The 18,879-nt window shown below is 49.3% G+C and overlaps 1 protein-coding gene across 2 annotated transcripts in view; it reads right to left on the bottom strand.

The window, feature by feature from the left end:
* Window positions 1–4,682: 4,682 nt before the first annotated feature.
* Window positions 4,683–18,879, bottom strand: part of Ksr2 (kinase suppressor of ras 2) — a 357,526-nt gene continuing 343,329 nt past the window's right edge. For both annotated transcript variants that reach the window (XM_041648056.1, XM_041648057.1), the window contains exons 18-20: window positions 16,937–17,066; window positions 14,919–15,052; window positions 4,683–13,256 (exon numbers count right to left, since the gene is read on the bottom strand). In XM_041648056.1, coding sequence (XP_041503990.1) covers window positions 13,250–13,256; window positions 14,919–15,052; window positions 16,937–17,066 — 271 coding nt within the window. In that variant the 3' untranslated portion in view covers window positions 4,683–13,249. The remainder of the gene's footprint in view (window positions 13,257–14,918; window positions 15,053–16,936; window positions 17,067–18,879) is intronic.

The following is an 18,879-nucleotide window of genomic DNA, read 5'->3' as shown; positions in this document are numbered from 1 at the left end:
GTGCACTAGGAGTTCTCCCAGGTGCTGAGCTACAGCAGCTGACAGGCCGGCAATCATCTGGACGGTTGAGGAATTACTGTATCATTATCCTCAGGCAAGACAGGTTTCCCCACACGCGGCTGAATAACACGCCCGTCTGCTGTGGTCTGCCCCCTCGGGAGCTCCAAAGTGGAGTGTGGGATTCTAGAAGGTTCTTAGGTCTAATCCTCAGGGCAGCTGATGGGCTCATTTTGGTCTGATTGGCGGGCACCCTGACTGGTAGCTCCTACCCTTGGCCCAGACCCAGCCTCCACGTGGGACTGGGGAAGATGAGCCGTGACTCAGCTGCCTGACTTGTCAGGTGGAGGCAAGAAGGGAGCAGCTGTTGGCCATGAGGCTGCCGGAGCCAGGTCCCAAGGAAGGTGATGGAGTAGGAGACGGAGACCTAACGATGACAAGGTCCCGGGCTCAGATGACTGATGGTGGAGTCGCTAGCAAACTCCCTAGAATATTCTAGAAAGAATCCCAAGGCAGGCTGCCTGGTAAGAGGGAGCGTTCCCATCCAACTATGGATTCCAGAAATTGGGAGAGATTCCAAAAAGCCGGATGACCTTTACCTTCCTCCAGAAATGAGCTTGGATATCATCAACTGACATCTTTGGAGCCATCGCCCACACTGGGCAGGTGCTTTACTGCCCCTCCCAAGCTCTCCCCTCTCGGGCCAGCCCTAAGCCAGAGCTCTGGTTTTGTTTTTCTCTTCCCCACAGCACCCTAGGCCTGGCATCTTGTAGGTGCTCAGCAAAAGCCTCCTATTAAAAACAGACTTTTGAAACCTTTGCTTCCAATGTTCCTTCTAACTCGGAGCAAGCATGTCACCAGTGAGCGGTCAACCTGTCATCCACACACTTGTTCCCAGTTCAACAGAATCGGCGGGCAGTGGGGCTCAACCCAGGTGAAGCCCCTCTGGGACGCCACACTTTCACAATGCTCCTCCCCCCCGCTGTGTGTGTGTGTGTGTGTGTGTGTGTGTGTGTGTGTACCTGCAGAGGCCAGAAGATGATGTCGGATCCCCCAGGAGATGCAAATACAGGCTTCTGGGAGCTGCCTGACATGGATGCAGGGAACTGAACCTGGGTCTTCTGGAAGAGCAGCCAGTGTTCTTAACCACTGAGCCGTCTCTCCAGCCCTGTGATGGTTATTTTGTTTGTGTTTGGGTTATCTTTAATTTTTATTTTTCTATTTTTCTTTTTTGAAATAAGGTTTCATTTATCCCAGGATGCCCTCCAGTTTTCTTTCTTTTTTAAAATTTTTTTTTATTGATATTTATTGAGCTCTACATTTTTCTCTGCTCCCCTCCCTGTCTCTCCCCTCCCCTCTTCAACCCTCTCCCAAGGTTCCCATGCTCCCAATTTACTCAGGAGATCTTGTCATTTTCTACTTTCTACTTCTCATATAGATTAGATCTATGTAAGTCTCTCGTAGTGTCTGCACTGCTCCTCCAGTTTTCTTTATGGCCAAGGATGACCTTGAACTTCTGCTCCCCCGTCCTGACCACTGGGATTACCAGAGTGTATCACCACAGTGGCTTCAGGGCTGCACTTTTGACTAGGTAATCATCGTAGGTGTTAATGATAGTCATGATGACATTGACCCTGCATCCACGTAGGAGTGGGCACTTGCCAATCGCTTCAGTTTTTATACTGGGAGGAAGAACCTGAGAGTAGAAGCTGCCTGCTCCTAGCACAGGTTATCAGTCCTTTTGGTGTGCTGGGCAGAGGGAGCCTGGACACTCCACTCCAACGCTAGCTGCTAGGGAGTGAGGGGTCTGGTCAGGGAGTGGGGATCCAGGGATACACACAGCCTGCCTGAACTCACATCTATTACTGTTGGTTCTAATCGGAGCCTCCAGCAGAGTGAGGTCGACTCTTTATGCTCTGCTAGTCACAGACACATCCAGACACTTCCAAAGGGGTAAAGCAGGGGAAGCTAATTGAGGCGGAGTCAGGTGAGCAGCCCACCTGTGATGATGGCTCTCTGGAGACTAAGGCAGGAGAGCGCAGAGTTTGAGGCCAGCCTGGGCTATAGAGTTCCAGAAGGCTGGTGTGGGTTACAGAGTGAGAGAGCCTACATGGAAAAAAATTAAAAAGATAAATAAATTACGGCAATATGCTTTAACCCAGTATGATTGAGCCAAGTGCTTGAGCCAAAATGTAATCAGTACAAAAATTATCAACAAATTATTATTTTATTATTTTACATATTTACTCTATTTGATTTTGTCTTTGAGAGAGGGTCTGAACTATGCAATCCAGGCTGGTATGAGACTCATAGAGCTCCACCTGCCTCTGCTTCTGGAGAGCTGACATTATTTGATTTCTTTGATGAAGGTATCCTATGGCTCTATGTGGTCATGGCTAACACACGGATGACACGCATGGAGTAATGCAGAGCTGGAGAATTCTCCTGACTGAGAGAATGAGCCAAGGAGGCTGTCCTCCACTCCATGGTCAGGTGGTCCTGAGCCCACGGACACCAGGGTGGTACACGTACTGTCATTTCTGATACCTTCTCTCTCCCTCACAACACTAGCATGCCGGGCCAGGTGGCCAGGGAGCACTCAGGGTCCTGCTGAGACGCAGGCCTTCTCTCGTGGCCCATGTGTGTCCCTCCTTACTGCAGGTTCTGAGTCTGACCACAGCTTGGGTTTTAGGAGAAAGAATACTGAACACTGAAATGGGAGTCCTGTGTGATCTTCGTCAAGTCCCTCCACCTCTCTGGGCTTTGCACAGTTCTATGGCCATCAAAGGGGAGCAACCATCCATGGCAAAAGGCTTGGTGACTGGAACTCACAGGGGTATGGCCAGGTAGTCTCAGAGAGGGTGTTTCCTGGGAAGTTCCCCCACAATCACCCACACGTTTCCTAGGGGTGGAATTCATTGCTGCCCTATGAGCCACAGGCTTAGGACTCAGAACTGGTTGGAACCAGAGTTCTAGGGGCCCAAACATGGCTTGGCCACAACAGCTTAAATGCCCTTGTACCTTAACTTCCTCAGTTGTAAGTTGAGAATAGCCCCATCCTGATCTGAAGCACTGCTATTCAGTAGGACTTGGTCCCAGGATAGCAAGTGATTGTCCAGCTTCAGAATGTCATTGAAGGGGTTAGGTATGAATGGACGGCACACAGTGGCTATTTAGTATCTGGTGACCAGCTTCTTGGCTAGTGGATCTATGAAGATGGTTTGCAGAAGTTGCCCAGTGTCCTCAGCAAAATGCTAACAGGGATTGAGGACATTCCCAAGGCCAGGGCAGACGGTAGCATATGAAAGAGCCAAAGAAAAGTCTCACATGCTTGGGAACAATAGTTGGTGCTTTGTTCAGAATGGAAAAACCTTAGCGTCTGCCAAGCAGGTCGTAGAGGCTCTGGAAGTCCTGCCTGCTGAGAGGGGAATAGGATTCCCTGAATTGCACGTAGCTCTGGTCCTACCTAGCATAGCTCAAAAGCAGTGACTAAAGACTGCAGTCTCGAGGCTGGAGTGATGATTGGGATCCCAGGACAAGCTGGCTGACCACACTAGCTGGATGGGCAAACTTCCAGGTCCAGTGAGAGATCCTGCCTCAAAAAATAGGGTGGAGAAAGACTAAGACATGCAGACATTCTGTGTCAATATCTGGTCTTTCTGCCACATCTATGAGTGTGGCCATGGGAATTGCTATGTCCACACCACATACATCTTTCCAGAGAAGCATATTTGTGGCTCCCCATGTGGACGTTGCCAGCCTGTGCTGTGGTGGACTTTGCAACCCCTCTGTGAAAGGCTGGGTTGTCGGACCAATGCTGGCCAGTGGAGTGTTGGTGGCTGTGGTTAGAGGCAACAGTCTGCGTGTACTTTTGTGTTTTCTGGTCTGGCTCTCATGTCCATATGAACACATATGGAATGACTTTCAGTCTGACCTTGAACATGACCAGAAGCCCCGAAAGAGCCTCTCAGAGGAGCCCAACCTAGACTCGCAGCCCAGGTGCATGACAATAAATTCTCATTGCTGTAAGGTGTAGGGTTAGTTTTGTTTCGCAGTATCAGCCTGGGAGCTATCAACCATCATCAACCCCGCAGGCTTCCTTTGACACAACAGACAACAGCAGAATTCAGACCCGTAGTGACAGCAGTTGATGCAATAATTCTCAAATTCTTTATTGGCATAAATAACTCAGACATTGGATTCTCACTAAACATTGCACTAAACACAAGAAACAACAGGCTTGCCGGCTCACAAGCTCACAGACTGTCCAACAGCCCAGGTTAGAAATACTTTTTTGAGAAGTGTAGAAAACTTTATAAATGATCTGTACAAATATACACAGTGGACCATCCACCCACCCGTCTGCCAATCCATCAGTCTATCCACCTATCCATCCAGCTATCTACCTACCTGCCTATCCACCCACCCTTTCATCCAACATCAATTCAACATCAACCCATTCATACATCCTCTATCTATCCATCCATCCATCCATCCACCTACCCATCTACCCATTTGCCTACCCATTCATCCACCCACTCACCCATCCACACATCCATCAATCTAACCATTCACCCATCCATCTACTCATCTACTAAGCTGTCCATCCGTCCATCCATCCATTCATCCATCCACCCACTCACCTACCCATCTATCTATCTATCCACCCACTCACCTACCCATCCATCCATCCATCCATCCATTTATCCATCCGTCCGTCCATCCATCCACCAAACCCATCCATCCATTCATCCATCCATTTACCCATACACCCATTCTGCTTGTTTTCTTGGATGGCATCTAAATCAAATATTCTTTCCCAGAAACATGTTGGCAACAAGTGAAAGAGACAGAGAATAACACAGATCTAGAAAGAGGAAGAGACAGTGGTCCAGAAGGAAATGGGAAGCCTAGGTCATACATCAGCTCATTCTGCAACAGTCATTACAGACAGACATGGAGAAAACAGTGTGGGCCTGAGGTCCTCAGAGGGCTGTACAAGAATTAGTCTTTATATATATACACATATATAATATATATAGCATTTATAGGTATATATACTTTGTTTAGAAAAAGACAACAGAGTAATTTACAAAGAAAGCCATTTTTTACAACGAGGGATTTTCCTCAAGTTGGTGACTTGGAGAGCTGTCCACCTGTTGGGACATGCGACAGAAAGGTCTGTAGAGCAGACCGCCATGAAAGACCAAAAGTCAGGAAAGTAGGAACAACAGATCTGGAGTGGGAAAGTGGGCTGCAGAGTCTGGCCTGCCATAGCAAGGCTGCTTGCCTGTGGAGCCAGACTTGTGTGTCCCCAGTGACGGCCTTGGCTTTGACCTTGGGGCTGTGGGACAGGAAGGAAAGCTTCCTGCTTCTACAAAGGCCTTGATGGTCAGGGAAGGGTCTTTCTGGAGATTTCTCAGTTCCCTCTGTTAGGTTGCCAACCCCTTGTACCTGGAAGCTGTTTCAAGCTGTTCCTTGGGAGATCCAGTTGTCCCCAGGTCATCAGCATCTAAATGGGTGGGAGAAACCTACCATCTCTCTGTCTCAGCTGCAAGTGCCCAGAGTATCCTGAGAGGTACGCTATGAGATGAGGCGTTCACTTGGGTTTCGAGATGTCAGAGACTAGGGTGATAAGGAGCCGCTGTTTATGGACAGCAGCAGCCATCTACATGGGACCAGCAAAGATGGAGGGTTAAGGGCTTTGTAAAGCTACGAAAATCCAAAGCATGCCCCTGCAGAGCCCAGGACACAGAGATTGTTGGCGAGGTCACAGTCAGCCAGAGGAAGTAGAGAGAGAAGTGTGAGTTGGAGAAACAGATCTGAGCGCCCCCACCCAAGAGAGTTCTATAGCTGGCCAAGGTGCTGTTTTCTGTGTCTCAACGGAAAAAACCCCACCTACCGAGAGAGCTAATGCATTCTCTGCTACACTTTAGGTCCCATTACAGATTCAGTCTGGGAGTCTCTATGGCCCCTGGCTTATGTCAACCTCTTCGATAACAAATCAGCATTTTGCCCATTTCTCTAGAGAATTACGTAGGGTGTGAGGGAGTCCTTCCATCAACTCGTCTCCACGTTCCTGTGTGTCCTTGATGTCAGTGCTCCAGTGGCCCCCGTGTGGAGTGAGGCACAATGTCCAGAGGAGGGGGCACAGCCAGACAGCCAGACTATCTGTGGTGGGACTTTCTAGTGTGTCCCTCTGGGTCTGCGGGTCAATGGCGGACACAACAGAGCTCTGTACGAGCGGTGGTGGGAGAGCATGACGGAGAAACCAAAGCAGACAAGGGCAGGCTTTAAGGAGAAGGGCCGGTGACTAACCCATGTACAGCAGAGACACCCATAAATCCAATGCTCCACTCTGGGCAGAATGAGGATGGGGTTCATTGACCCTCAGGGAACAGAGTCCCAGTGGCCCAGCTTTTATCCCAGGAGGCACTTGGTGGCCACATGTGTCAAATTCCAAAGTGCTCACCAAGCTCCAGTCTCTTACAGTGCCCACTTCCCCTCTATCTGCTCCTCCAGTTCTGGGCCGCCGGCTCCCCTGGATCTGCCTAGAGACGTGATGCGGAGACTTTTCCATCGGCCACACCCAGATCAGGGACAGAGCTGTCACGTTCTATTACTTTGTTTAGTGGCTGTTTCTCCACCAGGGACAGGAAGATCAAGGGTTCGAGGCTAGCCTGGGCTATAACAGGAACCCAAGAAGTGACTAGGTCTAAGGTCAACAGTGCCAAGATTAATAGATGTCTAATTCGGTCAGTCTGACCTTCCTGCCTCCTCCTCCTCCTTCAGACCTCAGCTTCACCTCCATGCATGGACCACTGCCCACAGTCATGTGCACTCATGGCCCCTGCGAGGCCCCCTAGTCTTCTGTATATCACAGACATCTATTTTTGTGATGGGCTGTTTCCTGGGCATGGCCTGTCATGGCAGAGTCCCCTCTTGCAATGCTGGACCTAGCATTCCTCCTATCCTGGCACCTGCAGTGGCTGATGGAGAGAAGTCAAGGCATTTTAAGACATGAAGAAAATAGCCAGGCTGGGAATTTTCCTTTGAAGTCATGGAAAAGAAAACTAAGTATTAATTTAAACCATCAGACTTTCAAATCTAGGAATCCATATGTGAATTTCCCATAGCCACGAACAAAAGCTGCCAGCTCCCAGGAGAGGGGCATTACTCTACAGATTTCACTTAGGCTAAGTCCATGATGGCTCCTTTTTCATTCTTCCTCAGCACATGGGCAAGAGATGAAGAGGTGGCCCAAGCAAGGTCCTACTGGTCACCACATTGGTATCAGCAGCATTTTAAGGGTTCAGGAGGAGAGCGAATTTGGGGTCTGCTAGGACCTCAGAGGCTATTTGGGTTAAAACTTGATTTTGAGTTTCTCATACAGGCAAGAGACCAAAAGGCAGTTAAGGTCAGGTTCTTTTTCCTCAACACCTTACACCACATATCCTGACTTTCCTGGCTGCACTTCATACCTTCTCCCTGCTCCTGAGCCTACCAGTATGCCTGCAGCTATCTTTCCTGGTGTCCATCTTTGGGGCTACCAAGTCCAGCTGTTTTGTGGTAGGGAAGCTGTCCTAGAGAATAAATGATTCTCTTCAAGAATCAAACAGTTTACTAAATGGTACCAGCTACACGGCTACTAGGAAAGAATCCTTTCCCAGCTTGTTAAATTCCCTAATTAGAGACATTACACATTCACTCTCTTTGGTCTAGATCTTCATTCTTCTAGATCTATTATACACAGATCTTTCTAGGCCTCATCCCAATGAGCTTACTGCTGCGCCCACATGGCCCATTTTTACCAAGCACATACTAAGTCTATGACTTTCAGGACTCAAGGACAGGACATGGCGTCTTGAGTAGGACTGAGAAGTAGCCCAGGGGTTCTGGGAAATCTGTCTGGGGGAGCCATGGTGACACCTCCACACATAAGAGGGTTACTGGGGGGTGCTAGAATGTGAGTCGTGTCCTGGGGCCTCCTGATGGGCCCTGATTCAAAGCAGGGTCACACAGGTGTATTAATTACTTCAGGTGAGGTCACACTTGAGTAACGGGATGTGATAGGTAACCTTGACTGTCAACTTGACAGAATTAAAAGATATTTTTCAAGGGATCAGCGAGGCACCTCTGGGTGTGAGGTCTGTGATGATGTTTCTGAAGACAGTTCAATACCTCTGACGTAATCTACTATGAGGCCCTTGATGGATTCACAATGCCACACTCAAGGGCAGGAGGTGGGTCCCAGCTGAAGGATGTGGGCCGGTGGGGACATGGCCATGAGACATTTTACCCTGACCCCTCCCTGTATTGCTCTTTCTCACTCTCCCCTTCCTATTTGCCATGAGGAACCCCCCTCCTCATCCACCATGATGAACATGCTCCCCCTCCTCACCTTCACACCACGATCACAGTCTGCCTCAAGACAGGCCCAGGAACACAGAGCCAGGCAGCCACAGATGACTGAACCCTCTGAAACTGTGAGTCAAAATATATAATAATTCCTCCCTTATGCTGCTTCTCTGAGGCATTTGGTTAGAGTCACAAGAAAAGTAATGCATACACAGTGTCCTGGTTCATCAGGACTGGGACCACATAGAAGAGCCACACAAAGGTAGAGATGCAAGGAGACCAGTGTGGCCAGTGGGGACAAAAGAAGAGGCTGGAGAGGTGCTCCCACAAGCCAAGGGGTGTTGAATTCATCACGTGCCAGCACGTGTCAGGAGGCAGCAAACAAATGCTGGCGAGTTCCGATGGGATGGACATTTTGTTTTGGACTTTGGACCAACAGGATAGTGAAAAGCCTCTTGGTGTGTGGTAGTTTGTCACAGACGCCAACATAGAGGCAACAAGACCAGTTGCCAGAAGGGTGGACAGTGTAATGAAGACCGGCAAGACAGACAGGAAGGGTCTGTTTGAGAATTCAAGCTGGGGGCCAGTGTGGGAACAAAAAGCCAGAGACGGGAGGCCTGCAGGTATTGAAACCCACGGCCTCAGTTACCTCCAGGGTCTTGGTACAGAACTGAAGGGTGACTTCCCACAACGCTCATGCTGAGTCTTTCCCCAGCATCTCCTGGGGAAGCCCTCAACATCACACCCACAGAAAGCATCTTTGAAGAGGTCAGAGGGGTAGGACCCTAAGCAAGGAGAAATGCAGTGTTCTTATTAATCATAGAAAAAAAAGACACTAGAGACAAGAGATGGCAAGAAGGCACAGCAGAGACACCCCAGATCTGGGAGAAATGAGTGTGTGTTGTTTAAGCCAGCCTGTGTCTGTACTAACATTGCTGGCTGATCAAGTCAGCCTTGAAGTCCAGCTAGCCAGGCATCCTGCACCTCTGATGCCTAAAAAGGAAGCCATCAAACAACACCAAAACAAAACAAAACCCCTTAATGTTTTCCATGCGCTGCTCACATTCACAGCTGTTGTGGGGTGCAGGCAGTCTGTGGGTGACAGTTGACACATCTGATAGCTCACAATAGCCTCAAGGGCTTGATTCACGGTGCTGGCAGACACAACGCCTGGCCATGGCCAAGACGCTGCCTGTCCCTTCTCAGCTTTTGCACCTGTAGGCTGCTTCCCACAGCCTCCGGCCCCTTCTACTCTAGTTGGTTTATTCATCAGTAAGACAGCCCCCTGTCTCGTAAGTCAGCCATGTTGGCCCCTGACCAAGCAACAATATAGTTTGACTCTATGGGTTCCAGGGTCTCTCTTGCAAATAATTTTGTCATTGCTGGGGATAATACGGGACCGATGGGAAATCTGAATTGCACTGAATTTTCCTGAGTCATATTTTTCCTCTTTAGACTATCTTTTCATCCTCCATTACAAAGGATGTAAAAACCACTTTGCAGCCTGGAGCTCAATGACCCCAGGTTAAGTGTGTGGCACTTGCTTGATGTGTGCACCTCAGGTGACCATGTGCAGCTAGGGACAAGGGCTATGGGAGATGAGGGGAGGCTGGATTTGTGCATATTTGGGGAGCTATGCAGTGTGTGAACATGGGATGGGAGGCGGCAAGTCTCCTAAATTTACAAAAAAATCCTCTTCAAGACAAGGTCTTATGAAGCCCAAGCTGGTCTCAAACTCACGATATAGTCAAGGATGACTTTGAACTTCTGATGCCCCTGCCGCTAACTCTTGTGTATGGAACTTATGCATGCACCATGATATCTGGTTTGTGTGTTATTGGAGATGGAACTCATGGCTTTGTGGTATTAGACAAGCACTCTACCCACCTCCTGACCTAAGTATCCTGAATATAGCCACCTACCTAGCAACACCCATCTAGCTTTGCTATTGGCCAAGAAGTCAAGATGCTACAGAGAACAAGGGGACTGAGCACTGGACAGGTCGATTCTCCCCCTCTGACCAGTAAGAGAGAACATGGGCCGAGCAATCCAAGGGGCCCCTTGGAGTTTCTGGCTTAGCTCTGGGGATGGAGACAGAGGAGATGTCTCCAGACAAGGCTAGAATGGACTTGTCACCTCTAAAAACCTGTGCCCTGAAGATCTGCAACATGAGGCAGGGGCAGAAGCCATTTGATGTTAGTGGAGTGGGTAGCTGTGTGGCTGTACAGAGTGAGGTGCTGGACGGGCCTGCAGTTAAAGGGGAAACGCATCTAACTCCACGGCCTCCTCTCTTCTTTCGGCTCAGCGCAGGGTAAAGGAACAGACCAGCCTCAGACGCTTCCTCAGGGAAGACACTGAAGTTCTTTGTCTCAGGATTTAAGTGTTTGCACATTAAGAAGCTACTGGCAAGCCAGGGCCTGCTAAGGGAGGAAGGGAGGAAGCCAGGGAAGGATGGAACCTGACCCGAGGCACAGGTCTCAGTGGATGTGGAGGTGAGGAAGGAGCAAGAGTGAAGAGGAGACACCTGACCCAGACCTGGGCTCAAGGGACCCAGGTACCGTAAGCGGAAGAGTGACTTAGGAGCCAAGAAGGCTGGGGCTCTCCCTGAACCAATCAAGTCCTTAATCACAAATGGGTCTTCAGAAATCCTATGTAGCCCAGGCTGTCCTCGAACTTGTTATCCTCCTGCCTCAGCCTCCACAGTGCCAGGATTACAGGCAGGTTGGCACCACACTTTTGTTTCTTTAAGTCTGTGATCCTTCACAGAGCAGGACAGAGCCCTGGGAGCTAGGTGACTAGTCAGTTGCTCCCTGTAAAGAGATGCCTTCCTCTGACTTCCCTGGGGAACCTGGACCTGTGAAGAAATCTCCCTCTCTGGCCTCTACTGGGTCATTATTGGCAAACAGCGGAAGCAGATGAGTGTCTTCCAGCGCCTAGTGACGCTTCTGGTTCCCAGTGGCTCAGCCTTCCCTGGCCCTCTCTTCTCTTACTTCCTCTCTTGATACAAAGGTGTGTGACAGACTGGAGTTTTATGGACCAAAGAGGTCCTGATCTGATTAAAGAGAAAGGAGGAACTAAATTCTAGGTGTTTAGTATGTTGCTGGGGCAGGTCTCAGTGCAGCCCTGACCACAAGGATGGGTTCTGGAGGGGGCTTCTTAGATGAGGACGCAACTCCTGATAAGAGTGGTCCTTAGAGATATCGGAGCCCTGGGACATAAGTGAACGTGTGTAAAATGTCTCCAAGATGCATGAATGCCGAGACAGAGACACAGATGTCACCAGGATAGAGATGTTCACATGGAAGCAGCTTTGTGTGGGGCCCCAGGTCCCCTGACACAGGTAGAGGGAGCTTTGCAATGGGGTTTGAGAACAGGCCCTGCAGAAGGCTTGAGGGTGCCATATGGTAAGTCTCCCTTGAAGTGTGACCCCTGTCAATCAATCTTCCTGCTTTGTAAGCAGGCTTGGCCCCAGGGTGTGCATCCAATAGGGCCACCAAGGAAGAGGGCGATTCTGGATGCTTGGCTAAATTTCTCTATCCTGCTACCTCTGCTAGTTCTCTGCTTAGGGACAGCTTTTCTTCTGGTGTCAAGTCTGATCACTGGGGACAGGGCTTTGCAAACATGAATCCATAACCTCAAGGCACTCCCTTCTGTTCACTCTATACCACCTGTTCTCAGTATCCCTCAGGAGGGATTCTGTGGTGGGGGAGGGGTGGGGCAGAACAACACAGACCAGAAAAGCTTCCATCTCCAGCGGGGAGAGAAAGACGACATGGCAGATGGGCTGAGTGGGCAGAATAGGTGGGCGGCACAGGGCCACAGAGCCCTGAGTGGGGAATCCACTCAGAGGACTCAGCACCAGGCCAGAGTTTAGACCACGGAAACTCCACACATGCCTTCCCCACTCGAACGCAGCGGGTGAGAGTCAGGAAGACCTTTGTAAACAGCTACCCGCACACCCATGCAGCCCGCTATGCCTACCCAGGACCTGTATCCATCACCGTGAAAGAACCAACTCCAGCAGTGTCAACGCCGCCGAAGAGAATGTACCAGAACCCTCTTCCCACAGCCCCAGTTCTCAGGCCTCAGACTTTGGGGGTGCCATGAATGACGGCCCGCTATAAAGGACCCCCCAGATGTCCTATCAGCTGAGAAGCTATGGTGTTCTCGAGTTGCCCAGGCAAGGGTGGGCAGTGAGTTGAGTCAGGATGTTCTTAGAAAACAGGATGAAGGTGAAGCCAAAGGAAGGTCCCCAGGGAGACCCCCGTGCTAAAAATACACAGAGAACTGCCTAGTGTCCTTTGGAGCTGTGCACCCAGGGGCTAGCAGTCACTTCCAGCTTGGAATGGGGCCTCTGAAAACAGAGGTTCACAAGCTTAGTCCACCTCTCCGCACTCTGACATTGACCTGGGAGCCTTGACTCAAGGGAGCAGGCCTGTCGTTCCTGCTTCCATCCCTGTCCTGTGTTCTGGGATAGCACAGCTGGGACACTCCATAGCTGGGCAGGCTTGTCCGGGTGCAAAGAAAGCTGGAGGCCCCGTCCACACGTAGACACATGTGCGCGCAGGGTCCTGTGAGAGAGTCTGTCCACAGGGCCGTGTGCCTTTGTCTCCACAGCCCAGAGGGGTGGTGTTCAGTCAGCGGCTCTCTGTACCTGCACTGGAGCCTCACTGGTCCAGTCTGATCCTAGCTCAGGGGTCCCTGATACTGCCTGAGTAAAGGGGTGCAGGTCCAAGATGCTGTCAGCCTCCGTGGTCTTCACGTCATCACATGGGTCTCCCAGGCTGGCCTGTGTCGGGACTCCCCTGGTGGCGAGCCTGGGCCTCCTGAGGTGGCAGAGGGCAGAGCAGGGAAGAAGAGGCTGTTTGGGGGTGATGCTGGCCCATGTCCATGGTCACAGTCTGGAAGAGAGAGAGAAGAAAGGGTGGATAAGAAAGATGTGGGTCCCATCATGCCATCTTTTGTATGCTAACATCTTGTCAGAGAGTGACTTCCGGTGGGCTCCTGTCTTTTCCAAGCAGAAGGGGCTTCTGCTGATGAAGGCCCTACTGTACATTGGACTCTGGACTGACTGTGGCCTAGCCTGGAGGGGTTTAGCTGTGTGCATTTTGTATCCTTTTTTCAAATCAAAGCTGAGGATCAGGGAGGTTATGTGGTTTGCCTATGGGTGCACAGCTAAGAAACATCAGGGCCAAGATTTGAACACAGAACTTGCTCATGACAGCTGGTAGTCCAGTGTGTAGGCTTGGACAAGTTTGACCACTGATGGGAGAGCAGACCTGCATGATCACACATGTCCCTTTTAGCATGGGCTCTGATTCCACCACAGGAGTTCAACACACACAGGAGAAATCACGATACAATGTAATGGAAAATTCCACAGGATTTCTAGCATCATGGGACACAGGACCACAACTTACCCTGTACCTTTAGTCTCTTCAGTCTGTGTCTAGAACACAAGGCTTCCTGCCTCCTCCTCACCCCATCAGTGAGTTCAAGCCCATCTGCCCAGGGGCCACTGGGTGCTGGCCCAAAGGACCTCTGAGTGTTACAGCCCCAGACAAGCTGGGCACTCTTAGAAGGCAGAGTGACACCCATGAGCTGCCTCCTGCCTGGTGATTTCATGGCTGACTCGAAGTGTTACCAGGCTGCCAGTCCAAGGCTGTTACCCACTCCTGGCACACAGTGGTAGCCAGGGCAGAGTGAACATTGGCTGTCTGAGGTGCCTCACAGTATCCCTGCTATGGGTTTCACTGCCCTCAACATTCAGAGCATGAAACTGTAGCTCAGAGAAGCCAACGGATTGCGTATAACTGAGCGCATCTCTCTCTTTCTCTCTCTCTCTCTCTCTCTCTCTCTCTCTCTCTCTCTCTCTCTTGTGTATGTGTATGTATGTGTGTAGATTTCTGTGGAGTCTGTGTTCACATGTGTGTGCATACCTGAGCTTGTGGGAGTACCCAGGACGTCAATAGGAAATGGGGCCCCCTCAGCAGCCTCCCTCTCAGCTTCCAGGGAGAGCCATCATGGTGGCAGGCTTAGGGAGGGGACTGTGGGGTGAGATGTACGTTCCTGGTCTTGGGAAAGCAATGGATCTACAGTTAAGGCAATGGCAAGGAGGGGCATGGACCTTCCTAAGAAGGAAGCCGCTGCAGAGGACGATGAATAGCTGGGAGCCCTTCCTGTCTCAGACTTTTGCAATGGAGGATGATGGGAGCTGAGATCTGCCACGAAGGGGGCAGGTGCTGACCCAGGTAAGAGGGGCCCTGCCAGTCAGGTTTCATAGAGGAGCCCCCAGTCACACAACAGCTGCTTAGACTGAGACATCATCTGTCATCGGGAAGAAATAAGTCAGAGGTCACTGTGCCAGTCACAAGCAGACTTGAGTGCCATTACGGGCTCCCCTAAACAGATGTTGGTAGAGAAGTGGGGTACTTGGGTGCTGGGTATGTGGAGTGGCATGGCTGAGGAAAGGGTTGGAGGAGGAGACCAAAAAGGGGACAAAGATCAAAGGGTAAAAGGTCAAAGGGTAAGGCAGTGGGGGAGGTATGGAGGAGAACACATACTCTGCAGACTTCCAGAAATGCCCGGGGTGCGACAGGCGGCGGTTTCGCTTTGGCAGTTTCTCTAGCATGTCCATGAGCTTGGTGAAGGTGGGCCGCTCTTCCTGTTCAAAGGCCCAGCAGAAGAGCAGGATGTCCTAGAAGAAACCAGTGAGCCATGAATGGACCTAAGTAGGGACTTTATTGAGTCCTCATCTAAGCCTCAGTACCTGGGCATTGCTCTGGGGCTGGCCATCTGTCCACCCTTCTGCCTACTTCACATCCCTCCATTATTCACCCTTCCATCCACCTACTCAGCATCCATCCATCTACTCAGTAGTCACTACCCCCACCCACCCACCCACCCATCTACCCATCTACACATTCATCCATCCATCCACCCATCTACCTAACCATCTATCCATCATCCAGTTGTTAGCTACCAACCACCTACCCACTCATATGTACAGACATCCCACCCACCCACCCATCCATCCACTCATTAACTACCACCCACCTACTCACTATATACACAGCCATCCTACCCATCCATCCATCAATCTGTCTACTATCTATACATCCATCCACATCAACTCAACCATTAATCCTTCATCTAGTAACTATCATTCATCCATCACCCATCCACACCACCATCCATTCACCAAAATACATCATCCATTCATCCATCCATCCACATGAACCCATGCTTCTTCACTTACCATCCATCCGTTCATACACATATAAATTGTCCACTCTCTCATCTATCTATCTATCTATCTATCTATCTATCTATCTATCTTCTATCTATCTTCTATCTATCTATCTATCTATCTATCTATCATCTATCAATTATCTATCTATCATCTATCTATCTATCATCTATCTATCAATCATCTATCAATCATCTATCTATCTATCATCTATCTATCAATCATCTATCAATCATCTATCTATCATCTATCTATCTATCTATCTATCTATCAATCATCTATCTGTCATCTATCTATCATCTATCTGTCATCTATCTATCTATCTATCTATCTATCTATCTATCTATCTATCTATCATCTATCTATCTATCATCTATCTGTCATCTATCTATCTATCTATCTATCTATCTATCTATCTATCTATCATCTACTCACCACCAGATATCTATCACTCCCCATCCACACAAGATTCCATCCAATTATCCATCTAGCTACTGTCCACAAAGCATGAATCCTCATACATTCACTTATTTTTCTTCTTCTGCCATCTAGCTACTCACCCATTCACTTTATCCCCCATTCTCGCTCCCCCTTCTCATTACTTGATTAGCCATTCTAGTAATCTAGGGAGGCTCGTGGCAAGGGGGCCTGAGATATATGGAGACCAATAGAAGATCAACAGAGTTTCTTGACATTTTTCTTGAAAGTGAGGGATAGAAGGAAATCCTAAAGTCTCTAGCTACATCCCATTCGATTAGCAGATGCCCCTCAAAGTTACAGAGGAGAGAGGCTAATTTTCACCATATTCTTGTCCAGGAAGAGGAGCCTGAGGGCAAGTGGTCATGTTGAACACCTGAGGGAACTACTGCTTCCCCAACTTACCTGTCTTCTGACCAAAAGAGAGGATTCTCCCCATTGTGTTAAAGAGGAAGAGTACTCATTTGTCATTAGGTTTCTTGGTGTCTGTCTAGCATACTCTGAGTTAGACAATGGTTTAATACTATTGTTGGACGTAAGTAAAAATAAGTGATAATCCTGTTTGTGATATTTTAATAACTATTTTTTTAAAAATATCAAACCAGGTATTTGCTGATTTTTATCTGAAACAGCAATCCATTTCCAGGAGGCGACCAAGTGTTACTGCACCCCTGGTGGCACGTACCTGGAATTGCAGGCATAGTGCTGAGAATTTGCCCTAAATTTGCCTTAAAAGCTCCAAGCAAGTCACTCTCTGAGAAAGCCTCTATAGCTGTCACACACAGGACCAAGAAATCCCAGGACTGTGTCTGCTTCTCTCCTTGTCCCCCAGACACAGCCTCTCATGAGACTTACCGAGATTTCTTTTCCCATGCCAATCTGGCTGAGGTTGGGTTTCATGCCTGCACCCATCTGCCAAATTATTGCCTCTGCTGGTTGAGTCTTGAATGGCCACTCTCTGGCGTGGAGCTCATACCAGATGGTGCTGTCAGGTAGTGGACACAGTTAATAAGGCATTGCTGTGGTGTGTCATTTGTGACCTAGGTACCCACCTCTTCACCCACTGTACAAACAGTGGTAGCCTCCTGGCTAGTCACTCCCTTTGCAGTCTCTCCCCAAGGGGCTGCTGTTATGTCTAAAACCCTCTTGAAGTTAGTCATTAGGTTTGTTGCCCCAGAATACTTTTACTGAGGCCAGGATGAATACAACTCTACCTGAATCATTTAACACAAGGTGGCGGCCATTTCTGACCTTGTTACTCACAACTCTAGGAAACAACTGCATTTGAATACTTTATTCACGAGGTTGCTCTCTATGGCCTTATATAAAATACCGAAAAGGGTACACATAGCCTAACATCTCAGTAGTAACCAGCAGATGTATGTACTATAACAACTCCTTAAAATGAAAAAGCACCGCATTATCTTGAGACTATTTGTAAGACATTTTGCTAGCATGAAAAAATCCTCAGTAGATCACCCTAGGTGTGGACAACAGGATGAGGAGTGTGTGCGGGTCTTTAAAAATCACCACATACGCATGGATGGGGAAGGCTCAGGAAAGCAAACAATGTGCCGATGAGGGGCAGTGGGATGGGGAGCCCCGACTCCCATAGCTTCTCACGGTGAGGATGAATCACAGTGTGGACAGAAAGAAACATGTAAAGACTGTGACATGATGCAGATAGGCCTGAGTCCACACCAGTGGGAAGATGCGGTGCAAGCCACGCCCCTTCTCTATGCCCACGGAAGGGTAGCTATGTGGGACACCAAGCATCTGGATACAGTGCTAGGATTACTCCACGGATACTTGCCATGCTGTACATCCCATAAATCACAACAATGCACTAAGGGAGAAAGTGTGCCAGTGGTGAGCTTGGCTGCGGACAGGGTGATGGCCGGATGGCACATAATTGCCAACATGAAGTGCCATCAGTGATGAGGATAGTGGCAGGTGACTTTGGGGAGGCTTGCATGTCACTGTGGCCAAATATCTGTGTTCTCTAAGAAGCAGGTCTCTCATCTCAGGAAATATCACAATAAAAATGTTTCCTCTTCCACAAGGAGACCTCTGGGCTTCCTTCCCCCTCTCTTTTCCTGAGACAGGTGTTCTCTGTATAGCCCTGGCTGTCCCGGAACTCCCTTTGTAGATCAGGTTGGCTTTGAACTCACAGAGATCCGCCTGCCTCTGTTTCCCAAGTGCTGGGATTAAAGGCGTGCACTACCGCCACCCAGCTTCTCTGAGTTTTTCTTTAAGGAACACAAAGTCACTCTGGCATTCTCTTGACTGGCCAAGGACGGTGTTAACTCAAGTCTTCACAGGCAAGTTTATTTTATTTCAAATTCTGTTTTATTTTTAATGAAGTGTTATGGGCGGGGGGGGGGGGGTACATGCCCATCACCATGGAGGTCAGCAGAGGGTGTCAGATATACCGGAGCCACAGTTGTGAGCTGACTGGTGTGTGCTGGGAAGTAACCCTTAGACTTCCACAAGGGCAGCAAATACTCTTAGCCATGTAGTCCCAGATGGCCTGCAACTCACGGAACCACCTCTCTAGTCCCTGGGTGTGCTGACCAAACCTGAGCTGAACAAGGGCACCAGCAACAGTTAAAGTGGACAGGGGAAAGCCCAGGAGGCCTCAACCCTACACAAAGAACTACAGGCAACTAAAGAGAGCAGGAGAAATAGTCTCCCCCGGGGAAGAGCACACCGGTTGGTAATCCACTACCAAATGGTCAGCTCTGAAAACATGCAAGTGACATTATACAGGCTGAACAGGTTATACTTAAGGATATGTA

The sequence above is a fragment of the Microtus oregoni genome, unplaced genomic scaffold (genome assembly GCF_018167655.1).
Source record: "Microtus oregoni isolate MIOR12 unplaced genomic scaffold, Mior012 000003F_ref0000135, whole genome shotgun sequence".
Lineage (NCBI taxonomy): Eukaryota > Metazoa > Chordata > Mammalia > Rodentia > Cricetidae > Microtus > Microtus oregoni.
Note: the sequence above shows the minus strand (reverse complement) of the source record. Positions and strands in the feature narration are given on the sequence as shown.